General features: G+C 41.2%; 1 protein-coding gene across 1 annotated transcript; it reads right to left on the bottom strand.

The window, feature by feature from the left end:
• Positions 1-181: 181 nt before the first annotated feature.
• pla2g3 (phospholipase A2 group III) lies at positions 182-14,026 on the bottom strand. Its single transcript, XM_033646576.2, has 7 exons — positions 13,356-14,026; positions 10,607-10,739; positions 10,372-10,506; positions 9,156-9,475; positions 8,937-9,066; positions 6,843-6,953; positions 182-4,159 (listed from the first exon to the last, which is right to left on the bottom strand). The coding sequence occupies exons 1-7, from the start codon at positions 13,903-13,905 to the stop codon at positions 3,904-3,906; spliced, it is 1,635 nt and encodes a 544-aa protein (XP_033502467.2). The 5' UTR covers positions 13,906-14,026; the 3' UTR covers positions 182-3,903.
• Between the last annotated feature and the right edge of the window lie 2,201 nt (positions 14,027-16,227).

Below are 16,227 nucleotides of genomic sequence, written 5' to 3'. Positions count from 1 at the left end.
GTTCTTAACAGTGATGGTGATGCTTTTGTTTTCATTGTGAAATAAATAAAAACACATTTCATCTTTTTTTTTTAACTTTTAACTTTTTACTTGGTCAAACAAACAACAACAAAACAATAAATAATTAAACTCGTGTAACTCATTTCATGTAACATTTGTAATTGAAATGGCAGGAAGCAGATAGTGTTTAAAACTTTAATATTTAAAATACATAGTTCAACATTTTGGGAGATAACGGGAAAAAATTATAATGTACCACTTTGGTATTTGTCTGAAATATGAAGCTAAAGTCAGGTTAGCTTAGCTTAGCATAAATACTGAAAACAGGCAAACAGCTAGCCTGGCTCTGCTGTAATTAGCCTACAGCAGTTGTATCGTAGTTTTATCCTTTTTGTTTTGGACGTGATTTTTACCACTAGTCAGAACCAGGCTAGCTTTTTACACCCATTTACAGTCTTTATGCTAAGCTAAGTTAACCATTTCTTGACTGTAGCTTCATATTCACTACAAACTTAAGTGCTGTCAATCTTTTCATCTAGCTAACTCTCAGCAAAAAAGCAGACAATATATTTCCCAAAAATGTCTCACTTACTTTCTTAGGTGGAAGCTACACTCAGGAGACATTAGCTTAGCCTAGCTATGTCTTAATTAGCCTACAGCAATTGAACTGTAGTTTCATCCTTGTTGTTTTGTACAGATTAAACAAACTTGAGCTTTGGAGGTGATTTTTTACCACTGGTCAGAGCCAGGCTAGCTGTTTATATCCATTTACAGTCTTTATGCTAAGCTAAGCTAAGCTAAGCTAAACATCTCCTGACTGTAGCTTCATATACTACAAACAAAAGCATTGTATCTGCCTTTTCATCTAACTCTCAGCAAAAAAGCAGATAAAATTTCCCCAAAATGTCTGCCTTACTTTTTAAGGTGGAAGCTACACTCAGGAGACATTAGCTTAGCTTAGCTTAGCTTGAAGGCTGTAAACAGGGGGAAACCCGAAACAGCTAGCCTAGCTCTGTCTTAATTAGCCTACAGCAATTGTACTGTAGTTTTTATCCCTCTTGTTCTGTACAGATTAAACAAATATAAGCTTTGGGGGTGATTTTTACCAATGGTAAGAGCAGTTTACCCCCATTTCCAGTCTTCATGCTCAGCTAAGCTAACCATCTGTTGACTGTAGCTTGATATTCACTACAAAGATAAGTGCTTGTACTTTTTGTACTTTTCTCATGTAACTCTCAGCAAAAAAGCAGACAATATATTTCCCAAAAACGTCTGCCTTACTTTCTTAGGTGGAAGCTACACTCAGGAGACATTAGCTTAGCTTAACTTAGCTTAGCTTAGCTTAAAGGCTGTAAACAGGGGAAACAGCTAGCCTAGCTCTGTCCAAAGGTAATAAAACCCATCACCAGAAACTTTTCACTTTTCAATTATATCTTGTGGTGTAAAAACAACAACTTGTGGGGTTATTACCTAGACAAAAAAAAAAAATTACATTTAGTCTTTGTATAAGCTATTTTTTTTCTCCTCCTTTCACTTTTTATGCTAAGCTAGGCTAACCAGCTATTTTTTATATTTGACATATAGACATTAGACATAATCCAAAACAAAGAGTAAAAACAACAAATTTCACAAGCCAGTGTTGATGTTTGGTCTTGTTTACAGTATTTATGCTAAACTAGGCTAACTGGGTGGATTCATATTACCTATACAGATGTCAGACATAATTCATACAAAAACCGGTGGGTAAAAACAACATTTTTCTGTTTTACAAGCTGGGCTGGCAGTGGTTTGCTCATTTACAGTCTTTATGCTAAGCTAGGCTAACCTGATAGCTTAACATTTATCATACAGACATCAGACATAATCTGTACATAAAAACAGGGTAAAAACAACAAATTTGCTGTCTTACAAGCCAGGATTGATGTTTGGCCTTGTCTTTATGCTAAGCTAGGCTAACTGGATGGATTCTGTACAGACATCAACATAATCCGTACATAAAAACAGAGTAAAAACAACAATTTGCTGTTTTCAAGCTGGGCTGGTGGTTTGATTTTTTACAGTCTTTATGCTAAGCTAGGCTAACCGGCTAGCTTTACATTTACCATACAGACATCAGACATAATCCTGATCATCTCACTCTCAGCAAGAAACCAAAATCCCAAAATGTCAAACTATTCCTTTAAATGTAATCAGTCATTCCTTCTCACGTCATAAACCAAATATTTCACATTATATACAGATATTTACATTTATTTATTTTAACTCAGCTGAGCTAATACCATAATTCGTAACTATCTACAACTGATACAACACAAATATTTACATCCACACTGATTACTGAAACCTCAATAACAGTGACTCGTAGGGTTTAATCAGAGCGGAGACTACTGATGCAGAGGTGCATTAAAACGCAGGTAAATTACCTCCTGTCAGTCATTATCTCAGAGAAAAGTGCCACCAATATCAAACTCAATAGACCCTTGTCAAGGCAGACATTTTGAAATTTAAGGGACTAAATTTGTTACAGTTTATCGTAAGTGGAACATGATTGTCTGGATTAAATATCATGACAATCAATCCAATTGTAAATATTTCAGTCTGGACAGACAGGCCAACGACCATCACTAGAGCCATGCTAATGTGGAAGCACAGGCGTAACTAATTACTTTAACGATGCCTGTCATACCTGTGCTGTTGCTTCTATGACTCGTCAAAACATCTGCTGTGAAAAGGGTTTGTTATACTTCAGGAAAAGTTTCCTTTTGTCTTTATCCAAAAAATATGGATAATAATTTGGTCAAAACTGAGTTCCACTACATTTCTGATGTAGACAATATGAATAGAGCATCCCAGGAATGAGTCCTCAGGAATCCCTGGGGAACTCTATAAACCAGAAGTGGGACCAAGTCGTTGTTTTGCAAATCACAATTAACTCTCAAGTTTTTGTTCACAAGTCCCAAGTCAAGACAGACAAGCCCGGAGTCAAGTCCTAAGTCATAAACTTTGAGTTACGCACGCCTTACCAAACGTCATACTGTTTCAATTACGGAGTTATAATACAAAACGATTGTTTTATAAAAGTTGTAGTTAGTTGGAAGTCGTTGCATCTCCATCAGTAACTTTAAACCCGCATGCTTTGCAAACTGCAATTTGTTTTCTGTTGACCACCGACTAGTTTTTGGACGTGAATGAAATTATCTTTGGTATAATGTTTTCCTACAGGCCTTCAGTTATGTAACGAAAGTTCTTCACAGTTCTCTCCTGCAACTTGACTGGATAATGTCGGACCGAATAGTGTTCATGTTATTTAATTAATTCCAGAAATGAACATGCTTTTTCATCTTTGAGGCTTAGGAGAGGGTATCGTGTATTTGTAAGTCAAAAGGCTCAAGTGCAAGTGAGGTCACGAGTCATTGGTGTTAAAGTCCAAGTCAAGTTGCAAGTCCTTTTTTGTGAATTTAAGTCTAAAGTCATCAAATTTGTGACTCAAGTCTGACTCATGTCCAAGTCATGTGACTCGAGCCCCCATCTCTGGGATACAGAGTACTACAGTTTTTAATGGGGACCCAAAGTGGTCACTATTACATCAAAAAATACATGCAGATAAAGACATGTTTCAAGATGTTTTAAAACTCAGCTCATTATTATGACTCTTTTCACTGAGTTTATTGCTGGTGTTTTTTATGATAACCCAGCAGTTTATGTTTATTTAATTTATAATCTTAAGTTTGTTTTTGGGTTTTCTATTTGAACATATTGTCCTTTGGAAAAAAAAGATGTTGTGAGATAAAAACAGATTTTGAAGGAGGGAAAATCTGACATAGAAAGTGCTGGAACAAAAAGAAAATGACCTGAAATAGTCTCTGTAATATTGACCACTTTGAGCCTCCATAGTATTCACACTCAGACGAGCGCTCTTCCTCTTACAGCTGGCCGATCCCGCTTGTGTGTCCTGCTCTTGTTCTGGCTGAGTTTGGGCCGGACCATCCTGAGACACAGTTTGTGGAGTCTGACAGCTCTGTCTTTCCTCTTGGCTCTCCTGTTGTTTGGCCTCCTGACCTTCAGTTTGATGGCCTGTAGATGGCGCTGCTCCTCCATGTCAGCTCTGCTGCTCTGCTCCAGCTGAGGAAGATCTGCTCTCACCAGAGCTGCTGTACAGCTGATGGACAAAGATAAACGGTACTTTATAGAGGACGCTTTCATGAATTCAAGGACTGTATTCAAGTACAATTTGAGGTTCTTGTGTTTGAGTAGGTCCATTTTATGCGACTTTATTCTTCTGCTTACATTTCAGAGGCAAATACTGCACTTTTTACTCCACTACATTTATTTGTCTGCTGTAGTTACTTTACAATTTTACATTAAAAAAAATATAAGAGTTAAAAAAAAACTTTGTCAGCAGTTCCACCAAGGATACACTTTCTCTTTTATCTTCTTCTTTGCTCTCCCATTAATCACCATTAATTTGATGGTTCCCAGTTTGACCATGACTGGAGCAGTGCAGTGGTTCAAAGTAACACAGTAACATGTAAAGTATTTGTATTTGTACTCCAGTAGCTCCATGTTAGCCTACTTTATATCTCTTCTGCACAACAATTATGAAGAAAATATCATACTTTTTACTCCAATACATTTATTTGACAGCAATAGTTACTAGTTACTTTTCAGTTCCAGATTTTAAGTTTAAAAAACTATGATAAGCTTTTAGATTAAATCTGTGGTTCTGAAACTTTTTGGCTGATCGCGAAAAAAATAGTGTCTGGTTGTGTCTCCAGAAACTTGTCAAGTACTTTACTTGAGTATTTCCACTGTATTTTACTTAAACTCTATTGTATTTTTTATTCTACTACATTTTAGATTTTTACATATTTTGCTGAATATATTTTTATAGATTAAACCAGTGGTTCAGATCTGTCTTACGCCCTCTTTTGAAAAAAACAGTGTTTAGTTCCCTGTTGGCATTTTACGTTTCTGCAAACCACGAATACATTACATTTGCATGTTTTATATGTATATCAGAGTTTCTAAAGAGATGTAGTGTATGAGCTGACTTTGTCATCAGGAGGTGGAGGGGATTGTGGATGCTGTGGTACTTAGACAAGATGTCTGCCAAGCTGTGGACAACTGTTTAAATCCAACATCAACAAAACTTGTTTAAATCAAGAGAGTCATTGCTGTGTTTCAAGGCTTTTAAGGCACCAAACAAAGGTGTTTTGAAGTGACCCCCGGTGTTTTTCCAGCAGCTTTCTGAGTACCAAACAAAGGTGTTTTGTCGTGATCTGTCACTATTTTTCTAGCAGTTTTTTAGACACCAAACAAAAGTATTTTGTCACAACATGTCACTGTTTTTCCAGCAGCTTCTTGGGCACTAGACAAAAGTGTTTTGTAGTAATCAGTCACCGTTTTTCCAGCAGCTTCTTGGGCACTAGACAAAAGTGTTTTGTAGTAATCAGTCACTGTTTTTCCAGCGGCTTCTTGGGCACTAAACAAAAGTGTTTTGTAGTAATCAGTCACCGTTTTTCCAGCAGCTTCTTGGGCACTAGACAAAGCTGTTTTGTAGTGACCAGTCGCTGTTTTTCCAGCAGCTTCTTGGGCACTAGACAAAGCTGTTTTGTAGTGACCGGTCGCTGTTTTTCCAGCAGCTTCTTGGGCACTAGACAAAGCTGTTTTGTAGTGACCGGTCGCTGTTTTTCCAGCAGCTTCTTGGGCACTAGACAAAGCTGTTTTGTAGTGACCGGTCGCTGTTTTTCCAGCAGCTTCTTGGGCACTAGACAAAGGTGTTTCGTAGTAATCAGTCACCGTTTTTCCAGCAGCTTCTTGGGCACTAGACAAAGGTGTTTCGTAGTGACCGGTCACTGTTTTTCCAGTGACTTTTTAGACACCAAAATAAGGTGTTTTGTGGCGATCTGGCGCTGTTTTTCTAGCGGCATTTTAAGCATGGAGCACAGGTGTTTTGGCATGACCTGTCACCGTTTTTCCAGTTGAGACAGGGGCAAAAAGCATTCAGTTTTTCCTGAGACGTTACTGCTTTTTCAGCAGGTATCGTGCCCCACAAACCAGGTATTTTAAGCAAAAACATAATCTTTTCCTAACCATTACCAAGTGTTTTTTGTTCCCAAACCTAAGTATGTTCACCTCTAAACTTCTCAAATAGTGATATTTCAATAACAGTTTGAGGCCCAAAAAGATAAACAATGTTCCAACACATTCTCATTTCAACTTATTAAATACTGCAGCTTTGTCATTGCACCTCAAAATATGACGCACTAGGTAGCCCCCTGCATCAGTTTTGGACGTCAAGGGAAGGTGTGTCAATTTACAGTTGTTATATGAATTGTGTCTTTTCAAAAAAAAAAAACAGTTTTTATAAGACATGTACAGTTACTGCTTGTTACATGCATATAGGCTTTTTCAAAGTAAACTCAGAACATGGGTAAAACACTTGTCACTGACATGACACAGGGCCCTGACCACTAGGTTGGGAGCCACTGGACTAAACAGGCTAACCGTAGTTCAAACCAGCTACAGCTACAACAGTAACATGCTGCTCTGACATTGATGCATCAGTAATAATGATCTAATGATGTCACTGTAGCTTTGCTTTTGACACTTTAAGTTTGTTTTGCTGATAACACTTCTGTACTTTCACTTACCATAGGTGAGATTTTAAACGGAGGACTTGTACTTGTATGAGATAATTTTATGTATATTTTATGTATTGGTGTTTTTACTGAAGTAAAGGATCCAAGCATATTATATTACACAGAAATTTGCTAAACAGGTCGATGTGTCAGTGTTTTCTAAAGCCATGTGACCATCCATGTCTGTGTTTGTATACTTACATATTTCCCACTGTGCAGTCCTGTGGCAGGAAACACGACTGAGACACATATCCCAGCAGGAAAGCCTGTACTTCGGTCAGTTGTCTCTGCTCAGCCAAAGTCTGGAATAACCTGGAAAGGCAGACAAACACGTCAGAGACCAGCAGACAAGCTACAAAAACAACAGCAGATGAACGGACCACCAAAGCAAAAAGAAACCCAGACAGAGACCATGTGTGCAAACATGAGATTATGATAATGTCCAAGGCCATAAATCATTTCGGTGCAGATTCAGAGGATCGCCACACCTTATGTAACCGTGGTACTCCGAATGTATGTGTGCACTGATGGTGGCCTAGTTTGTTTGTGTTATGAAACATCACACCATGTCTGGCCTGTCTCACAGAAATAAAGGTGAGTGCACCACTATCACTGTGTCTCTATATACTCTGTGGAGGGGGGCGTGGTAATCAGTTTGTTTAATCTAGACATGGTGTGACCCCTCTAAACGTCATTTAATGTCATCTTTATCTGGTGCTCCTGCAAATAGGGACTCGAAATGCTAATAAAAAAAGCTAAATTCTAAGTATGAGAGGTTCTGACCGTCCTCTACTTAAAGGTCCAGTGTGTCAGATTTAGGGGGACACATTGGCATAAATATAATATAATATAATAAGTATGTTTTCTTTAGTGTATAATCAACTGAAAATAAGAATCATTGTGTTTTCGTTACCTTACAATCAGTTGTTTATATCTACACAGGGAGCAGGTCCTCGTCTACAGAGATCACCATGTTGCACCACTATGTTTCTACAGTAGCCCAGAACACACAGACCAAACACTGGCTCTAGATAGGGCCATGCACGTTTTTGCATCAGCCACCGTAGTTAGCAGCCCCTCCACGATGAGAGCACCGGAAAAACACAGATTTTTCTAACGTAACTTTGATTTTAGATTGACAGGCGGATTGGGGCGGCGTCAGCAGTGATGCAGGCGCTTAACCGGTCCGTTGTGGTGAAGAGGGAGCTTAGCCAGAAAGCGAAGCTCTCGATTTACCGGTCGATCTACGTTCCAACCCTCACCTATGGTCACGAGCTCTGGGTAGTGACCGAAAGAACGAGATCGCGAGTACAAGCGGCCGAAATGAGTTTCCTTGGCAGGGTGGCTGGGCTCAGCCTTAGGGATAGGGTGAGGAGCTCGGACATCCGGGAGGGACACGGAGTAGAGCCGCTGCTCCTCCACATCGAGAGGAGCCAGCTGAGGTGGTTCGGGCATCTGGTAAGGATGCCTTCCGGACGCCTCCCTTGGGAGGTGTTTCGGGCATGTCCAACCGGGAGGAGACCTCGGGGCCGCCCCAGGACACGCTGGAGGGATTACATCGCCTGGCTGGCCTGGGAACACCTCGGGGTTCCCTCAGAAGAGCTGACGGAAGTGGCTGGGGAGACGACTGTCTGGGCTTCTTTGCTGAGGCTGCTGGCCCCGCGACCCGGACCCGGATAAGAGGAGGACGACGAGTACGAGACAAATACAAGTACAAACTTTGATTTATTCAGTGTTTCTACTGGTTTAAATCAGCTGGTCTGTTTGTTTTGGAGAGGAAGAGACATCTGCGGATAATTCAGCTTCTGGTAAAAACCTCCTGAACGTCTGGATCACAGGTTGTAAGAATGGAAAAAGTGTGCACACATTAGCCGGTGCTAGAGAAACACTGATTTGTGACGTGAAACGGCTTTATTCAGCGTTTTTACTGGTTTGAATTGATGGATCTGTTTGTTTTGGAGAGGGAGAGACCTCTGAGGATGATTTGGCTCCTGGTAAAACCTCCTAAGCAATGAACACTGAAGGAATTTGAACCAGAAGTTTCACCTGGTTGCAATTTGCAATCCCCACCAGTAGATGCCACTAAATCCCCCTAAATCTTACACTTTTCCTAGAAGTAAAAATACTAACACAACTCTGTGAAAATACAAGTAAAATTCCTGCATTCACAACCTTACTTAAGCAAAAGTATGTATCAGCTAAAATGTACTTAAAGTATAAATATTCATTGTGTAGTAACATGTCCTTCTCACTGTTTTGCTTAATATTACTGCTGCTTTAAGTCTGTGCATTCACCTGGTGGTACAGTTGCAGTGGTACAGCGTCTTGGCCTCTGGGTTGTGGAGGCCGTATCTCTTCTGCTGGGGAAGGATCTTGTCTCTGCACTCATCCAGATCTTTGTAGATGGCACATGACAGCTGCTTCTCTGTGGAGAGGAAACATCAGTGTGTAATAACGTCCAGCTCTGTTACTGTGGTGGAGAAATATAAACTGATATGGTCGAACGATGAATACCTGTGACACCCTGCTCAGTTTGTTTTTTGGTTTGTAACGTGTTCTCCAGGTTGCCTGTGCTCTCAGGTGCTGATCCTGTGGAGTTTGTCACGTTGGTGACGGAGGGGATGGTGAGGAAGGTAGATGGGGAACTGGTTAAAGGAGTGGGGACTGTGGATGCTGCGGCAGTGATGGAGTCTGACTTGCTGCTCTCCAGTAGCTCTGTGGGTGTGGTGGTGTTTGTGATGGAGCTGTTCATGCTGACCTCTGTTGGATTGGGAGACTCGTACAGCGTGGGCGGACGGACCTCAGCGTAGAGAGCCATTTTAGTCTCTTTACACCTGTAAGTCACAGCAGAGGGGGTGGATGAGCAAACTTCCTGTTTTTTGTTTGTTTGTTTGTTTGTTTTGTTGTGTTTTGTTTTTCTGTGTGTACCTTTGTATCATTGTCGTCCCCCCCATTTTTGTTCTTCAGTCATCTTGTAACCCTCTCAGATTTATCTTGGGACACCTTGTCAGGACCAAGGATGTATTAAGAGAGCTGGAAACAGTGTTGGAGGCGGGGCCCTGTTCTTTCCTATTAAATTTGCTCAGTGGCACATGAAGCCAAAAAAGATAAATTTCCATTGTATGAAATTACCCAGATCTTCCGCATTGTGGGGCCCATAGACCAAGAGCAGTAGAGACTCATGGAGGCTGAGCACGGCCGGGTGGCTAACTTCAGTCAGCCCAGCAGCCTACTTTTGGTTTAGCGCTCCGCTAACTTGATTAAGATAATGTAATCATAGGCTCTTGTGGACTTTTAAAATGTTATCAGACTGACTGGATCAAACCTTGATAGTGAAACGAGTCATTTTGCAGGTGTTGCGATACTCAAAAAAAGAATCCATTGATTTACAGACATCTTTTGTCAGTATCAGTCTATGGAGAAATGGCCTCACGTGATGGACTAAGTCGTTGTAATTCCACTTTTGGCCACTATGTAAAATTGCCTTTGGAGCCCGGCACTGTTCCTGGGGGCTTGTTCAAGACCCACAAACTGGGAACCAGTCAGTGTTGCCAACTCTTTTCCAAAGAAAGTAGCTATCACTAGCTCCTAAAGTTGCAAAAAGTTGCCAGATGATGTGATACACTCACTTCATTAGCACAGACACAAATGTTATTGTTTGTTTATTTGTACTCCAAACACAAACCTGAACACACCACAGTGTTACGAAAAAGATCCTAACTTGACTTACATGCCAAACCAGTTCCTCTGTGTACACTGGAGTCTGTGGGAGAACTCAAAGCAGTGCATCTTCAGCAGGTTGAAGAAGGTGTATCCCACTACGTCAGCTATGCTGTCGTTGGCCTCCATCAGACAGTTACGAAACCTGCAACACGAATCATTTCAGTTAACAAAGCAGCAAAGAAAACATGATGAACCAGCTGATGTAGACTGGATGCTATTTAGTGAAAGTTCTAACTCCCTACTTGTTGTCACAGTCACAGTGAGACATGGTGAAGATGTTGCTATTGAAGACGCCAAACTCGGAGTGAAAGGACAGGATGGTGTGTTTGCACTGGTCGTGTTCACGGCAGCAGCCGTCAGTGTCTGTAAAAACTCCTGCAAGAGATCAGAGGGACAGAGTGGGGAAAGATTACAAGATTATTATTATGACTTTAAAAAAAAAAAACTGATCAAAATTTAATTCCAGAAAAAAAAAACCTCAAAATGGTAGCTTTAAGTGACATTAATTAACACTGATGTGCCTGGCTCTTGAGTTGCATTATGGGAGATGTAGGATCCAGTGTTTTGAGACTAAAATTCCAGACATCTCGAATTTTGCTACTTTGATTTTTTTTTTTTTTTTTATACTCTTTATTTGTCAAAGTCATTGTCCCTTACAGCAGCTGGGCTACCTCTCATAGAAACAAAAGAAAACAGGCAAGGTCAATCTTTACGATAGCTACTGTACGTCCCTCCCACCCCACGATCTCAATATCTCAATAACAAAAACAAGCAAAACAAAGAAACAAAATAATAATAAAACAGATATGACAGTGATATAAATATTCATACACAAATACATTCATAGGATTATCGAAATAAACAATAAATTAAGAATGAAAATAAAATTGATTTTGATTTTTTGTCTCTTGCTAGGAGGAGGGTGTGTCTGCAGACCTGGAGACCGCAGATTCAGACCTGCAAATCTGGACCCGCAGTTCTGGACACCTTGTATTTCGCGACAGCGCCCTCTATTTCATTGGAAGCCAACATACTATTACAACTATTGAATATGGCCGACGACGATCCGAATGTGAATCATATTATTTGTTTAAAGTATTTTGTTGACTTGAATTAGAGAGCGAACTTCATGTTTTACAGTGATACGTTTAAAATGATATGACTGTCTTTACCACGATAGTCTGAAAGGCACGTCAAATATGGGTTAAAGTAGTAGGTAATAGTTTAGCTTGTTAGCAATGAACTGTGTGACCTGCACATTTTGTTTCATGAAACCGAAGCGCGATGACGAATAATTTTAGCATGTGCTTTAAATTAAACATGAATAAATGATTAAAGCAATGAAGTGGATGAAATGAGAAAAACGTGTAGGCTATAGGCTTACGTTTTCATACAAGCATGAAACTGTTTACATATTGGCAATTAGTGTACGTTATGCTAAAAGTTAATTTTGTATTCATGTATATCATGTAATACACCTTTATTTTTTTAATATATTTTTTCCTTTATTATTCATAATGTTATATATCACGTGTGTTTATATCACTACATTGATATTACTCTATAGCATATATTTAGAGATTTTGTGGATAGAAATTAAGCTCATCCAGCGCAGATGATCAGAAATGTATTTTTGTCTATTATTTGGTTTTGGCCTTGTTTATGTGTGTAAAACGGTTGAAAAATCTTAACTTTGAATAATTAGGGACTCTCTTTTTAAGGTGCACATAACAATCCAGAAAGGGGAAACCACAGTGAAGTGGAGGAGTTTTGTGGAGGATCGAAAGGCAGATGAGGAAGGAAGGGGCACTATTGTTAATATGTCGATATAATAATGTATTTGCTGTGCTCCAGATTCTTCAGTATTTCAGTGTAGACTGTGATAGGTATTTAATTTTTTTTAAGTGTTTCTGTTTTCAATTTTGTGATATGTTTGATTTCTTTTTTTTTTCTCTGCAGATCTCCCTGATGTGTGATGTAACCACTGCACACAATAAAACATTTCAAACCATTTCAGTATTTCACAGCCTTTGTTTCAAATTCCCACAACAAAAGTGAGCACTGGACACCCAAGACCAGACATTTCCTATTATATGTTGTAGCGGGTTTGATCAATGCAGTGCAAGTTTTTGGCGTGCTAGTCAGAGCAGTCTGATGAATATTAAGATATAAAGAACTAAAATAGTTGGATCAAACCATACAGAACAACCAGCAAACAATAATAATGCAGAACAGCACCCAGGCATAAATCAACAATTAAATCTTGGTATTTTTATTCGGGTGTAATAAAATTTTAAAATTGTAAATTGTAATAAAGCATTAAAAGTCCAACTTCTTTCAAACAGTGGTGTTTGAGTGAGACGCTGATTTAGTTGCAGTTATACAGCCGTCCAGTAGGGGACGAAAAACAAGGGGTCTAGAACTGCGGGTCCAGAATTGCGGGTCTGAATCTGCAGTCTCCGGGTCTGCAGAGACATACTGTTGCTTGCTAGTCCCCCAGACATTTTGAAAGTGCGATCCTAAATATCTGCATGCTCCTTTTTACTTTAAAAAGCTTTTAAAGGTCTTATGTTCCCTCTGCCGTCCTGAGAGATTCCCTTTTGTGATTGTTTGTTCATACCGTGTAAACACATGACATAAACTTCATGGCCTCTGAACATTAGGAAGCTTTAACGCAACCATAATCTAATGCAGTGATACTCAACTTTAGGCCTGTGGGCTTAATCTGGCCCGTGATAGGATGATGGTTGGCCCCAAACATTTTCTAATTCCCAGTGAAAATAAATTTATTCACACTGGATTTGTTTTTCTTAATTCAAATGTAAACCAGGCGCCAGATTGTAAACACCCCCCACCCCACCCCCACCCCCCCAGGGGTCCAAGCTAAGCCCTTAATGTCCTCAAATCCTAGAAACACCCCTGCAGGCTGCTGACTGGCCCCTGGCTTCCTGTCATTTTGTAAAAAGCAAAGCAAGTATAGATCCAGCCTACCCAAATCTTCATATGAAGGTGCCTTGTTGCCAGAGCCGCACCAGAGAGTCCCTGGCACAATGAACCCGCGCTTCACGCGCTGATGGCTCCTGACCTCTGACCTCTCAGCGTGACCTTGCTGATCCTCAGTCTCGGTGTGACCACCGACGCTCCTCACTGCCCTCTTCCCTGCGCGTTCCCGGGGCTCCTCGACCCCTGGAGAGGCCACAGAGACGCACCGATCCTCTGCCTCCAACATGGAGTCCACATCGAGATATTCATCTGGATGATCGGAGAACTTGTGTGTTTGCTCGCGGCACAGAGAGAAATAGTTCTGGATCACTGCTGCGTCGTCGCTCCACGCGCAGCTGAGCAGTGCGCGCTCCCCGGACCATGCGCTGTGGTAGAGCCGCAGGGATGGAGAGGCCTGCCGGGGGTCGCTCCAGAGGAAACTGTAGTGTATTTCTTTGTTAGGCAGAGCTTTAGTCCAGGTGCAGAGGATCGAGGCTTGTGTCCAGCTCAGGAGTGATGATGTTAAAATGACAGTGAGAAGAGGAGCGATGTGCGTCATGGTGGCGCGTCGGAGACAAGTGGCTGAATGAGAGAGAAGCTTTAGAGGCTGTTGGAGCTTAAATCTAAATTATTCCTCCACTCACTGACAGAGTGACACGCGCCAGGTCGGTTTTAAATGAGAAAGGGGGGGGAGGAGGCACGCGGGGTTTTTCCCGTGGATCTAAAAAAAAAAGTCAACATCCAGATCAGGATCATGTGACCTGTCAGTTCAGTCAGACATCACTCCCCCTCCTCCTCTGTGTGTGTCTGTGTGTGTGAGCGCTCACATCACTGAATGTGACCATGAGATATTGACTAACATATACACACACACACACACACACACACACGTGCAGATGCCCTTAAATAGGTTATCAATCTGCAAATGTGACTGATATATTGATAAGTGACAGACGCGCCCTGAGTACACACAGTAAATACATACTTGAATGAAATGTGGCACACTTAGCAATTTGTACTTGACTGATTACTGTGATGAGAGGCTTCCTTGCCCCACTGCTTTTGTTGTCAGTAGTTAATTCTCTTAATAGGGATGAAGACATATTACAGTTCACTGGAGACCCCAGTTCGCTCACTCAACTTAAACATTTTTTTTTTGGAAACAGCTTGCACTTAAAACTTTTAGTTTAGTACAACACAGTCACATAAAAGTTTTGATTTCACCAGACACAAAATAAATGTGTCACATGACGTCTGACAGGAAATTTATGTCAATTTAACATAACTTTTTTTTTTATTGTTTGAGCATTTTATTCTGGGTCGTGGTAGTTTGCCCATCCAGTCTACATGTGTTTTGTGGACTTGGAGAAGGCTTACGACCGCGTCCTTCGGGGGGTCTTGAGTGAGGGATTACGGGGTATCGGGGTCAATGCTACGAACCATCCAGTCCCTGTATGACCAAAGTGAGAGCTGCCTCCACACACTCAACGTAAAGTCAAACACGTTCTCGGTGGGTGTTGTTCCTCCGCCAGGGTTGTCCCTCATCACTGATCCTGTTTGTGTTATTCATGGACAGGATCTTAAGGAGCAGCCGGGGGGAGGAAGGGGTCTGGTTTTGGGACCTCAGAATTGTATCTCTGCTTTTTGCAGATGATGTGGTTCTGTTGGCTTCATCACATCATGACCTCCAGTATGACCTGCAGGGGTAAAAAGCAGTTGGGATGAGAGTCAGCACCTCCAAATCTGAGGCCATGGTTCTCTGCCAGAAACTGGTGGATTGGAGTTCAATTATCTCAGGGTCTTGTTCATGAGTGAGGGCAGAATGCAGGCCCAGACTGGCCCACTGGAGAACCGGGGAATTCTGTAAACTGAAAGCAGCTTGGTTGTGGAGAGTCAGGTGGAGCAGAGAGGAGAGGGTGTGTACGTGTGCCTGTGTGTGCAGACTGTGCAACAGGAGCTCTGCAGCTCAGCAGTGCCGTTACAATGGACCGCAAAAAGAGGAAAGGTGGAGCTGAACAGGAGAGAGATTTTTTTTAAAAAAAGGGCCATTGAGGAGGAGGCAGCCAAATGTCATAAACTTACAGATATGTTCAGAGCCCCCCCAGCCCCCAGCAGCAGCGTGACATCATCAAATGATGATGCTGCAACAAGTAAGTTAACATAGAAAAGTAAGAAAACTGGTTATTCTCAACATGAGGTCCGGGGAGGATGGGGACCGACCCGAGGCCAGACAAATGATTGGTGATAAGCTATAAGAGCCAAATTAACCCGTAAGGGTCCATTTGGTTCCATTTTGTACAGAGTCAGGCCGATAATTGAATGCTGCATGATGTCAAACTGGGTCTGGGGCCCCTTGAAATGAAAACTTTTTTTATTATTATCACTGTGCCAGCAGAGAGGAGTGACTTATTTTATATGTACTTTAAGTATGATTGAAGACAAATTAATTGCTTCCATTACAGTAAACATGGTGTGTGTGTGTGTGTGTGTGTGTGAGAGAGAGAGAGAGAGAGTGAGAGAGAGAGAGAGAGAGAGAGAGAGAGAGAGACCATGGCAACAGTAACTATGGTGTGTGACCATGGCAACAGTAACTATGGTGTGTGACCATAGCAACAGTAACCATGGTGTGTGTGACCATGGCAACAGTAACCATGATGTGTGTGTGACCATGGCAACAGTAACTACAGTGTGTGACCATGGCAACAGTAACTACGGTGTGTGACCATGGCAACAGTAACTATGGTGTGTGTGACCATGGCAACAGTAACCATGGTGTGTGTGTGTCTGTGTGATCATGGCAACAGTAACTACGGTGTGTGAGCATGGCAACAGTAACTATGGTGTGTGACCATGGCAACAGTAACTACGGTGTGTGAGCATG

Source organism: Epinephelus lanceolatus, chromosome 19 (genome assembly GCF_041903045.1).
Source record: "Epinephelus lanceolatus isolate andai-2023 chromosome 19, ASM4190304v1, whole genome shotgun sequence".
Classification (NCBI taxonomy): domain Eukaryota; kingdom Metazoa; phylum Chordata; class Actinopteri; order Perciformes; family Serranidae; genus Epinephelus; species Epinephelus lanceolatus.
The sequence above is the reverse complement of the archived record's forward strand: the minus strand, read 5'-3'. Positions and strand labels throughout refer to the sequence as shown.